The sequence below is a fragment of the Camelus ferus genome, chromosome 35 (genome assembly GCF_009834535.1).
Source record: "Camelus ferus isolate YT-003-E chromosome 35, BCGSAC_Cfer_1.0, whole genome shotgun sequence".
NCBI lineage: Eukaryota > Metazoa > Chordata > Mammalia > Artiodactyla > Camelidae > Camelus > Camelus ferus.
The window spans coordinates 19,973,298-19,986,745 of NC_045730.1; the positions used below are offsets into that span (position 1 = coordinate 19,973,298).

Genomic DNA, 13,448 nt, shown 5'->3' on the forward strand with positions numbered 1-13,448 from the left:
CAATGAAACCTACAAAACATTGCTGAAAGAAAGAAGACATAAATTAAAGGAAAGACATACCATTTTCACAGGTTGGAAGGCTTAATATTGTTAAAATGTCATTATTTCCCAAAGTGGTCTGCAGATTCAATGCAATCCCTATTAAAAGCCCAGTAACCCAGTAGAAGTGAAAAACGCATCCTAAAACTCATGTGGTATCTCAAGGAATCCTGAAAAAATCTCAAAAAAGAACAAAACTGGAGAACTCATACTTCCTGACATGAAGACTTACTACAAAGCTACAGGAATCAAAACAGTGTGGTACTGGTATAAAGACAGACATATAAACCAATGGAATAGAATAGAGAGCCTAGATGTAAACCCTCACATACATGGTCAGATGATTTTTGACAAGGATGCCAAGACCATTCAATGGGGAAAGAATAGTTCTTTTTCAACAGAGGGTACTGAAAAAACTGGATATCCACATGCAAAAGAATAAAATTGGACCCTTATCTAACACTACTTACAAAAATTAATTCAAGATGGATTGAAGACCTTAATGTAAGACCTACAACAATAAAACTCTGAGAAGAAAACGTAAGGACAAAAATCACAACATTGGATTTGGCAGTGATTTATTGGGTATGACACCCAAGACAGGGGCAACAAAAGAAAAAAGTAGACAAATTGAACTTCATGGAAATTTAAAAATTTTGTGCATTAAGAGGCAAAATCAGCAAGGTAAAACAGCAGCCCATAGTATGGGAGAAAATATTTATAAATTGTTTATCTGGTAAGCAATTAATATCCAGAATATATAGAGAACCCCTAAAGCTCAACAGTAAAAAAAAAAAAAAAACCCACCAGATTCAAAAATAGGCATTTCTCCAAAAATATACACAGTTGCCTGATAAACATATAAAAAGACACTCAACATCACCAATCATTATGGAAATGCAGATCAAAACTACATTGAGATAACACTCACATCCGTTAGGATGACTACTATCAAAAAAACAAAAAACAAGTGTTAGTGAGGATGTGGAGAAATTGAAACCTTTGTACGCTGTGGACAGGAATGGTAAATAGTACAGACACTGTGGGAAAACAGTATGGCAATTCCTCAAAAAATTAAAAATAGAACTACTGTTTAATCCAGCAGTTCTCCTGAGTATATAGTTAACAGAATTGGCAGCAGGATCTCAAAAGATACTTGTGCAGCCTTGTGCTAATATTTATAGCAACTTTAGTCATGGTAGCTAAAATATGAAGCAATCCAAGTGTCCATTGAGAAACTGCTTTTGCAAAGGAAATTAATCAGTGTTATAATTTGTAGTAGAATGTTCATAATCATAAACTAGAATAAAAAATATCCCCGGGTCAATTTGTTGATGGAGTTAAAACAGCAAGAAGGGATGTGTGTCAAAATAGTCTGCAGCCATCTCCAAACAGGCCATTGCCTGAAGTCCCTGGGAGTGTGGCTCCCCAGGAGTTTGTATTGAGACCATGATGTATGAGGCAATTTGGTCCCAATTTTTGTGGATAGCATATGAGTTAGCTCCCAGTCAAGTGCCTAACAAGCCTGGTTGATATGTTATTGCCACTAACTTTGGCTTTAATTTATTTCTGTCAAGTATTTCTGATACTGGAAGTATACCTTTTAAGAAATTGAATTTATAGTATTCAATCTTTAAATGTAGAAAAATTGTCTAATTTAGGAAAGATGAATATCCTAAAAGCAGCAAATAATCTTAATATATATTTCTTCATTTTCAGTAAACATGTTTATGGAGTACTACAGAAAGTTTCCTCCGGGTATACACTTTGACTTACAAGTGCTAAATGACCTTCTAAATTCTTTACTCAAACATTATTTATTGAAAGAAATATTTCAGGTAGTGGACCTCAGCATAATGGTTAAAATGCTGGTAAGTAACTGAAAATGTATTTTTTTAATATTTTAAGTTAATTTCCCTGTTATATTTGTTTCTATAATTTAGCAGTTAAATTTCTGTGTTTGTTGAATATTTCCTAGAGAACACTTGTGTTTTTCAGCATAAACAAATTTGAGAAACTTAAGTGTACTGAAAGAAGACATGAAAATGAGTGTAATTTTTTTGTTTTATCCAGCCTGCTCTGAAAATATTACTAAAAATATTTGAGCTTGTGGCAACTACGAAATTAAGGAATGCTGTACCTGCTTTAATTGATATGTTTTGCAAGGTATGATTTTATTTTATCCCTTTTATTCTCTGATAGTGAATAACCAAGAAAATAATTATTTCTGCTTATATTCTTAAGTTGCCATTTATTCACATTCTTTATGCCAAGGAATTCTATTTTCAGAAATGTTCTTTTTCCCCTGAAACAGGGTTTATAAACAGACTCCAGTGACTTACAGGTCTTCACCTTAATTAAATAGTTCTAAGCATGCCAGGTGACTTCTTTCAGATTCATGAACTATCCTCATCTCTACTCCTTAAGGATAATTAAAATTTTCTTTTTCAAAAAGATTTGAAGTCATTTATAACAAAAATATATACACAAATCACTGTATAAAAAGAAAATAATTACCGAAGTGGATTGATAAAAATATGGTGGCAAGGAGTTAATTTTATATTTAGCATTAAACAAAAAGAAAAACAAGGATTTTGCTGGCATTTTAAAAGTATATTAAAATTTTTTCTTCTGTTGAATATTTTCTGGTATTTGGTACTACCCAGCCATTCATTTCAGAATAGCCTAATAGTGAGAAAACATCCCACTTCCTGCCCGTTTTCCTTAGGAAGCAACATTGGAACCACTCTAGCAGTTGAACAAATATTTCAGTGAATACCTTTAGTTCCACATTACAAAACTTGATAAAAATACTTTCCTGGAAGTGTTTCAAATCAGAAATTACTCAGACTTCCCAGTTACATAATAAATGAGACACAGGGATGAAATGTACAGCATGGGAATACAGTGAAGAATAACGTGGTATCTTTGTATGGTGCCAGACGATAACTGGACTCATCATGGTGATCAAGTTTTGTAATGTATGGAAATACCAAATGTCATGCACCAGGAACCAACATAGTGTTGTAGGTCAATTATACTTCAGAAAACAAACCCAGAAAAAGAGATCTTGTTTGTGGTTACCAGAGGCAACAGGGTGGGGAGTGGGAATTGGATGAAGGTGGTCAAAAGGTACAAACTTCCAGTTATAAGATAAATAGGTGCTAGGGATGTAATGTACAACACGATAAATGTAATTAACACTGCTGTATGTCATATGTGAAAGGTGTTAAAAGAGTAAATTCTAAGAGTTTTCATCACAAGGGAAATTATTCTTTTCTTTTTCTTTTATTTTGTATCTATATGAGATGATGGCTTTTCACTAAAGTTATTATAATATTTTCATGATGTGTGTAAGTCAAATCATTATGCTATGCACCTTAAACTTACACAGTGCTGTATGTCAGTTATATCTCAATAAAACTGGTAGATAGATAAATTAAAATTCTTTTTAAGTTGTTACTAATCACCTATAGTAGTTGTAAAACCTCAATTTGATACTTCTCAGAAATTTTACCATCAGGAATACAGTATAAGTGCTATACTTACTAAAAGACAGAATGAGTACCCAACAAAAGGAGATACTACTGATAAAGTAGTTGAGATACTTTGGAGAAAGGAAGAATATTCAAGTTTGAATTCAAAAGTATTATTTTCATTTTTGCTTTAAATTCTTGAAATAAGGTATCTTACTGTGGTTCTCAAATATTTGAAGAAAAATACACTTAAGATTTTTTGAAATGAATTTTAATTCTATTTGTCTTCATGTTTCACTTCTTCCATCAGTCTTAGTTTTTTCACACATATTGGTTTCAACGCTTTCATGCTTTTCCAAGAATGACTACTTTTTTCTCTGTTCTGCAGCTTGTTGAAGCTGGGATGGTACTTGACCCAGAAGACTTCAGCTATATCGTTAAGTGTTTATACCAAGTACAGGCTTCCAAGCAAGAAATAAATGTAGTTCTGGAAATGAAATCCAGGTAAGAAAAATCATTATAATTAAGGCTAAAATATATGTGTTTTGGTGAGGACTTAAAAAGGATGAAAACAAAGCACTTATGTTCATGTGCCCAAACATCTAGATATTTGCCCACCCTAATCCTTCTCCCTCCCTTGGCTGTGGCCTGGCCCCACTGTCATCCGCTGCCTCTAGCCAACCCTCCTGTCCTGCCTCACCAAATCTTTTTTCAGTGCCTGATTTCATCTCAGTGCCTGGCAGATCAAATGTAAAAGAAGTTTGTCTTGCTGTTTCACAGCTTACATAATTCTACTTAATGCACTCTCTTGTATGTATACAGATTACCTTAATCCTTCTTTCTGTTTCATTCATGTGTTGTCATGTTAGCTGAATACACTATTTTAATGCCCCTCCTTCATTCTTTCTCTCACTTGTTCACCTTTAAAAAAAATACTGAGTTATAAGAGTAGTATCATAGTATACCTGCATTGAGAAAAAGAAAAGCCATGAAATGAATTTTATAAAAAAATTTATTAAATTGTCACATACGTAGAGAAAAGTATACTAATTTTAAATATTTAGATGAACCACGACTTTTTTTCCCTATTTTTAAAGCCTTTTTATTGAAGCATAACACAGACTTGAAAAGTACACAAACCTAACACGTACAGCTCAATGAATTTTCTTATTTCGGGAAATTGAATATAATTCTCTGTGCTATACAGTAGAACCATAACTTTTTAATGAAATCAAATTTGATAAAGTGCAAATGGTAGCAGCCACCAAAGTCCTTGAGAATGCCCCGAAAGCTCCTTCACAGGAGCTCCCACGGTTGTTTTTACCTCATTTCTCATTATCTTCTAATACAGAGGTTTCCAAACTTTCTTGGTTCATAGTGTCCAGAGGCCAAAAGGATCCCATTAACAGTATCATTTATTAAATATTTAGATCCAAGCAAGTTAATAGTTGTTTGACAGTGTCTGTCAGATGTCGCTTGAAAACATGAAATAACCTGAGGAGCCCCTGTGAGTTTGCGCTAGTGCCCTGGGCGCCATGTGCAGCTAGGGACCCGCAGCTCTGCGTGCTGCCGCTTTCCTTCCAGCCGCAGCGTTGAAGACACAGTTGAGTTCTTCAAGTTCTATGATTCCTTTAACTAGTGATAATTAATAGTCTTTATTTTGCCTATTAATTATGACAGTTTTATCTAATTTGGCTTAAATATCATGACAGTTATGTCCAAAATTATGACAATTTATTTGACATTCCCTGATTTTGGAAATTGTATCCTTATACACTCTGCCCATTCCTATGTGCCTATTTTAAAGCAATTATATAGTATTTTTTAGGATGTATTAACATTGGTGACCAATTTAATGAAGGAGAAAATAGAAAAATAACTGTAGATAGTTAAGGGGTGTTGATGGTTGGGAATGTGGACCCAGCCCCAGGGCATATGGGAAAAAAATTAGTATTTATTATTTTATATTTAAATTTTCCTTATATTCTTTAAAATAATTATCCTTGTCTAGACAAGGAAAATGAATTTTAATGGTTATTCTTAGTTTGATTTTGATTATAGTTTTTAATTAGCTAGTTTATAGTTCATTTGAAAGGCTTTTACTTTCAGTAGATAAGGCTACTACGAAGAATTCTAACATTTATATGCAAGAAATCAGTGAGAATTTAGGTGTGTATATAATCTAGGAAATTTGTCAACATACATTTAATGACTTAATTGTATTTTGAAATAATCTTAGATTTACAGAAATATTACAAAAATTAGTGTAGAGAATTCCCATGTACCCTTCATCTGTTATGTTCATGTTAACATCTTACATAATAATAGAACCGTGATCAAAACCAGGAAGTTAATTTTGGTATGAGTCCACTAACTCGCTGCAGCTCTCATGGTATCAGAGTATGGTGTGCATGGTTCAACATGTTGTATTACTGGCTAAGTTAACCTTGACCACTTAATTAAAAAGATTATCTGCCAAGCAAGTTTCTACACTGTAAAGTTACTCTTTGTCCTACTGTGATTAATAAATATCTCAGGGAAGAGACTTTGGCATTATGTATTACTCCATTTCTTCTCAAAACATCGTACATTAATTTTACTATTCTTCAGTGGGTCTTTACTACAAGTTTATACTATGATATTTTCCACATTTTTTTCTACATTTATTAATTGGAATTTTTCAGTAAAGAACAGCTGTTCCTTCTCTATTTATTGTTCAGTAATTTATATCAGTATGAACTCACGGCTATTTATTTTATTCTATAGGTTATTTGTGATCTAATTCTGTCATTATTTATTTTGTTGCTCATGTTGTTCCAAATTTGACCTTTGGGAATTCCTTCAGGTTGGTCCCATCCTTTCATCATGTTTTCTTTATCTTTCCACTACTTTCTTGTTATTTCAGCCACAAAGTTAAGTCTCATCTTCTCTTTTCCCTGCCCCAACATTAGCAACCAACACTCCTCTGAGGAGCTCTGGTTCCTTTTATTAGAGAACAGTATTTAAAAACCAAGATCTGAATGTGTTCATTGCTCCTAGAGTGTCATGGCAGTTACAGTGTCCTTGCAGCCAGGTCTTCTGAGTGGACAGGGCTAGGAAATATATACATATGTATACAAAACATACATACACACAAGATACATATTTATTTCTCTTATATTTATGTACATTAGAAGAAACATGAGTATATACTGATAGCTTGATTCTAATCTGACACTATATGTTTATTTTAGCCTTCTCTTTTTCTTATTTATAAATTCTTTCTCTAACAGTGAGAAACCTGACTCTTATTACCTGCAATATGTTTGTTCATTTATTGTTTTGCTATCCATATAAAGTAGTTTCAGAACTGCTAACCCATATCTGTATGGGAAAAAAAAATCTACCTAGAGTACATTATTAGTATAAAGATATTACAGTATTCAGCCAAAATATTGTTTCCTAAGTTGCTTGGATTAGTTCTTTTTTCCCTGCACCCATTCACTGTGGTTATTCATTTGTAGTCCATTTAGGTTTATTTGCTTTTTAAAAATTTTTTTAATTTGTTTTGCTTATTTATTTGGGAGAGGAGGTAACTAAGTTTATTTATTTACTTATTTATTTTAACAGAGGTACTGGGGATTGAACCCAGGACCTTGTGCATGCTAGGCATGCACTCTACCACTGAACTATACCCTGCCCCTAGGTTTATTTGCTTTTGTTTGTATTATGTTTTGAGTTATCCCACATCCTAGCCAGTTTGAATTATTTAGGGAAGTATGTGAAACATTACTATTTGTTCCAACAGTCAAAGCTCTACTAAAAAGCGCAATGACAAGTGTTGCTCCCCCTTATTCCTACTCTGCCATTTCCATTTCCTTCTTTCCGTCCCTTTTCTACCTACCTACTGAAGGTAACCAGTCTTTCAGTTTCTGGGGTTATCCTTCTTATAATGAGCAGATATGTATGTATTTTTTTGTATCTAACTCTTTACTGCATGAAGTGTAGCATATACTAAATACTCTTTCAGCTTTGTTTTTTTCCCTCAAGCAGTATATCCTGGAAATCAATCCAAATCAGTTCATAGAGAATTTTGTCCTTCTTTTATAACTGAAAATACTCCATTGTATAGATTTATACAATACACAAATTATACTTCAGATTATTCAATCAGTGTATGGGTATTTAAGTTGTGCCTAATATTTTGTAATTAAAACCAATGCTGCTGCTCTTGGATTGGAAGAATTAATATTGTTAAAATGGCCATACTACCCAAAGCAATCTACAGATTTAATGTAGTTCCTGTCAAATTACCCATGACATTTTTCACAGAACTTGAACAAATAGTCCTAAAATTTATACGGAACCATAAAAGGCCCAGAATTGCCAAAGCAGTGCTGAGGAAAAAGACCAAAGCTGGAGGCATAACCCTCCCAGACTTAAAACAATACTACAAAGCTACAGTAATCAAAACAGCAATTTTGGATCAAATTGAACTGCTTTCTTACATCATATACAAAAATAAACTCAGATGGTTTAAAGACCTAAATATAAGACATGACACCATAAAACTCCTGGGAGAGAATATAGGCAAAACAATTTCTGACATAAATTGTACCAATGTTTTCTTAGCTCAGTCTCCCAAAGCAAAAGAAATAAAAGCAAAAATAAACAAATGGGACCTGATCAAACTTAAAAGCTTTTGCACCTCAAAGAAAACCATAAAACAAACAAAAAGACAAGCTACAGACTGGAAGAAAATATTTACAAACAATGTGACTGACAGGAGGTTAATTTCCAAAATATACAAACAGCTCATACAACTCAATATTAAAAAAACAAACAACCCTATCAAAAAATGGGCAGAATACCTACATACATACTTCTCCAAAGAAGACATTCAGATGGTCAGTAGACACATGAAAAGATGATCCACCTTGGTAATTACCAGAGATATGCAAATCAAAACTACAATGTGGTGTCACCTCACACCAGTCAGAATGGCCATCATCAAAAAGTCTACAAATAATAAAGGCTGGAGAGGGTGTGGAGAAAAGGGAACCCTCCTGCACTGTTGGTGGGAATATAAACTGCTACAGCCACTACGGAGAACACTATGGAGATTCGCTAAAAAAACTAAAAATAGAGTTACTGTATGAACCAGCAGTCCCCCTTCTGGGCATATATCTGGAAAAGACAGACTCTAATTTGAAAAGACACATGCACCCCAATGTTCATAGCAGCACTATTTACAATAGTCAAGATATGGAGCAACTTAGTGTCCATCAAAAGATGAATAGATAAAAATTAGGAACTTGTCCTTTTTTAATGCTCTGGAATAATTATAAAGCATTAGAAGTAACTATCAAAATTGGCCCCATAGTTGGCTGTTATACAATATTCTTAGTTTAATGGCACCCTCTCCTTTCCCCCCCTTTTCTTATCTTCCAAGTTGCCAAAGGGTGCCTCTCCATTCATTTTTGTCTTTTATCTTTCCCAGAAGCTATGCATTTCACAGATTGTGCCTTTAAATCATACAAACTTTTAAGTTCCTTCTGTGTGTTTTGTGTTCTCATCTACCCAGACACTTTTTTCTTAGCATTTTCAAACTTAGGACTTTGTGATGGTAATTCTTAATCAATGTTAAGTCCCTTTACTAGTTCACATTTTTGGTTTGTTTTGGTCAGTCTTTGCTTGCCACAACTCTTTGTGGAACAGTGAGGATGGAGTGGGAGCAGTAGAGGTCAAGGGCTCATATTAATATTTTTTTCCTCTCTTTATTCACAGTTGTTTTGAAGTTTTGACATCCTCAAGTTAGGCTAACGTATGGTTTCCAGTGGAATTTGCTTTTTCCTTGTTGCCTGTCATTTGGGAGGAAGTAGTATGAGTTACATATCTGTGCAGTTGCCATTTTCTTCAACATTGAAAATTTTTGTAGTATATTACTGTTTCTCCAGTGTCAGGCATAAATTATAAAACAAATGAATTAGGAGCAACAGTGATTTTTTTTGGGAGGTCAACATAATTAACTGTTTTCTATTGTTAAAGGTTACAGATGAGGCAATTTAAGGAGAACTGGAAGTATGATTTAGAGTCAGCCTTGAATGAAATAGAGGTATGATACTTATTAAATAAGTTAATGGAATCTCTGAAAAACAATAACAACAAAGAAGCTTGGAATAGTAACTCAACTTTAGAAAAAGTTTTAGAAATGTGGCTATATAGGGAAGAAAAGAAAGTTTTATTTTCTTACTAGTTAATGCTTTGAAATGCAAACATAATTTTTAGAGTTGTGAACTATTCTAAAAATAATTGTAGAAGTTGTTCAGTTTAAAATTAACTTACTTTAAGGTGTAATAATCTGTAGCTTAGCCTTTAATTCTTGTCACTGGGCAGACTCACTCAGTGCACAAGTTGGCTTTCTTGTCATGGTCCGTGCATGGCTGCAGGATGTGACCTGACTGAGTAAAGCCAAGGTCACGAACACTCTCCAAGCACTTAACGTCTGAATAAGAGATAGAGGACTTTAAGGATGATTTTACTTTTTAATTTAAGATCACTTTTGTACTCATGCTAGTAATTGTTGGTCTAGTCTAACTTAGTATTTACACCCTTTAAACAGTTTTTGTTGCTGTGGGAAACTTCCTTAGTTTAGAAGACAATAGGAAGACAGTAAGTTTACTGAAATTTACTTTGTAGCCCCTTTAGTAGAAGAAGTATAATGCTCAAGATGATGTGTGGATCCCAAATCATAAACGGCCCAATAACTGTAAAATGCAGTCTCTAAAAGTAGTAAAATAACCCATTGCTGTGGAGGCAGCTCAAATCTTGCTGCTAATCATCTGTTTTCCACAAAATCTATCTTCAGTATCTTATTCAGGTTTGGAGGTGACATCATGAAGTACATTAGGACCTAGATACTTAAAACAAGTGTACACTGACATCTGGAACTTGCGGAGGTTTTGCTATCGTCAGATTGTACAGTAATATGTTATTGATGTTGTAGCAATTGTTAGTAAGTTTATAAGATTTGCAGAGATTATGTCTAATTAATTTCTATTTATCTGATGCCTGCATGTGCCTACCCCATAATATATTTGCATAAATGAAAGCTTGCATTTGTTTTGTTTTGTTTTTAATAATTCTCATAGTGTTATAAAGAAAAAGGTGACTGGACCAAATTGGGAAATTTATACATAAACATAAAAATAGGCTGTGAAAAATTTGCAGATTTGCAGAAATTTTGCACTTGTATTGCTGAAACACTAACAAAAGACTGTGAAGAAGAGAGACCAGGTGTTCCATTTTGTGAATTTGCTGAAACAGGTAAATGTCAGTGTTTTGATCTGAGTATTGTGTGTTAGTGTGTTACAGTGTTCTTTCTGATTGATTGATTGAGTAACCAATACGATGTTCTTAGCATATAAAGCTCTTAATATTCTCCATGTTGGGGATAAGTTGACATTGCAAGTTTTAGATACTTTCCCTTCTCTTTATAAGTTTTTCCATCTATTAATTGTTAAATTAGATTATAATGATATAAGGTCAATGTAAAATCAGATATTTCATGTCTTTATTTTTCATTCATATTGGTAAAACTATTACTAGCAAATTATAGTGAAGCATCTAAATTTTTGAATCATTAAGTTGTTACTATCTTCACTATTACAAGTCAACAAAATTCGTATTTTTTTAGACCTTTTTTTTTTTCCCACATGAGCTCTTCACAGCTATATTCTCTGTCAGAGTCAGCAAACTTTATCTGTAAAGGACCGGATAGTAAGTATCGTAGGCTTTGTACATGTGACATATAATCTGTGTCACATAATTTTCTTTCTGAACAATCCTTTAAAAATAAAAGAACTGTTCTTACTGGTTCACAGGCTACACAAAAATGGGCCACAGGACAGATTTGGCCCATGAGCTAGAGTTTGCTGACTCCTGGTCTTTGTGGTAGTGTCACTAATTCCATACTAAATTTGCCTTTTCCTTCATTCTAAGTGACTCTCACTTTCTTTCATACACCTACTTTGTGTTTCAGTTAGCAAAGATCCACAAAACAATGAAGCAGATGAAACTTTGCTGGGAAGAATCGGAATCAGTGCTATGTACTTCTATCACAAGCTGTTGCAGTGGTCCAAGGTACTTCATTAAATTTTCATTTTGGCTTGGTTTATAGAAAGTTAGTTTTAAAATTTTGAACAGAATATGGATTAACCCTGCAAATTAGGAATTTGCTCATAATCATTGCAGGTGGCAAATTGAGACCCAGACACTAAGTGAATTATTTGGTGGTAAATCAGGCAAGTGTGAAAAGGAGGTGGCAGGAGACGGGCTACTATGAAGAAGCTCAGTATCGGGAACACTGAGGAAGCTGTGCTAAATATCGTATTTATTTGAAGCACCTTTTAATTCAGAATTTATTTTGCCAGCTCCTGAGTATTGGTAGCATTATAATTTTGGAAGACCTTTCTTAAGATGAACCCAGGATTGACACAACATTGTAAACTGTCTATACCTGAATTTAAAAAAAGGAAAAAAAAAAAAAGTGAACCCAGGATACTCACAATTAACAGAACTCCTTTAAAATCACCTCTTAGGATTCCCTGCTGTATGTCTTCATGTCTTCCTTTGAGGCTTAGCTCACCATTGAAGCAGTGTAGGGATTCTAGACCATGCTGTACTGCCATTCTTTAGATTTCCCTGAGGTGGCAGGTGGAGTTGTAGATTCAATAAAGTTAAGTAAAGTAAAGGCCAGGAAAATGTAAAATAGGAAGTGCTGAGGGATGGAGTAATACAGAGAGGATAGTTGAGAGTGGGGTTGCTCTAGAATCAGCTACTGACATGTGACTTGTATTCCTTTTCATAAAGAGGTTAGTTTACAAGTGAAATAACATTTAAGTAAATGGTCACTTATATACATTAAAAATTCATGAACTAAAAAAAACACTTTTAAGAAATCATTGTACAGGGGGGAGGGTATAGCTCAAGTGGTAGAGCACATGCTTAGAATGCATGAGGTCCTGGGTTCAATCCCCAGTACCTCTAAAAATAAATAAACCTAATTACCTCCCCCCTTGCCAAAATAAAATAATAACACAATAATAAGTAAATAAAAATACCCAAAAAAGTTTTAAAAATAATTTTAAAAAAAGAAGAATGAAAGAAATCATTGTACGGAGGTTTCTCCAGTCTCCAAGGTCTCCGAGAGGTTTAGCACTTACTGTGTAGCAGGCCTGGGATGGGCAGAGTGTACCATGTCCCTGCTCTCACAGTACAGCTTAAGGTTGATCATAGCATTAATTTCTTGGATATTTAATGCTTGAGAATCTGAGGACTACCTAGTAAGAAGACCCTTTTTTAAAACTCATCCTGATTTTGCTGAAATTTTAGAGTATATTTTAATTTTATTTGGTTATTTTTATTTCTTAAGATATAAGAGGTTGCTGAATTTGTGCCTGTATTTTAATTTTAAATGTTTATTTAAAATTATTTATCTTATTTAGAATGAAAATGTTATTATCTTAGCATGAATTTTTTCATGAAACTTACTCCTTTTTGAACATTAAAGTAAAACTGTTGGAATTAATGTATCCCTTGAAAAATGTGCTCATTTACAAATTGAAAGTACTCTGACATCATAATATGCATCTGACTCAAAACAGCGTATATAATACAATACAAAGCAAGAGTTCTGTAAACTAAAAGCCAGATCTGGCCCACAGTCTGTTTTTATACAATTTGTGAGTTAAGAATGTTTTTTTATCACAGCGAAAAAAAAGTGACAATATGTATGTTCATGTATAACTGAAAAATTGTGCTCTGCACTGGAATTTGACACAACATTGTAAGATGACTATAACTCAATAAAAAAGGTTTTAAAAAAAGAATGTTTTTTTTTTTACATTTTTAAAGACTTAGAAATTATAAAACAACCAAAAATAATATGCAGCT

At 33.5% G+C, this 13,448-nt stretch overlaps 1 protein-coding gene and 1 non-coding gene across 2 annotated transcripts in view; both read left to right on the forward strand.

The window, feature by feature from the left end:
- LOC106730791 (protein TOPAZ1-like) overlaps nt 1-13,448 on the forward strand; it is a 54,404-nt gene that overhangs the window by 25,614 nt on the left and 15,342 nt on the right. The window contains exons 10-15 of the mRNA XM_032473729.1: nt 1,759-1,910; nt 2,113-2,205; nt 3,904-4,019; nt 9,543-9,609; nt 10,646-10,820; nt 11,536-11,636. Of these exons, the coding sequence (XP_032329620.1) occupies nt 1,759-1,910; nt 2,113-2,205; nt 3,904-4,019; nt 9,543-9,609; nt 10,646-10,820; nt 11,536-11,636 (704 nt within the window). The remainder of the gene's footprint in view (nt 1-1,758; nt 1,911-2,112; nt 2,206-3,903; nt 4,020-9,542; nt 9,610-10,645; nt 10,821-11,535; nt 11,637-13,448) is intronic.
- Nucleotides 12,470-12,542, forward strand: TRNAS-AGA. The gene has a single exon. It is a non-coding gene; the product is annotated as a tRNA-Ser (tRNA).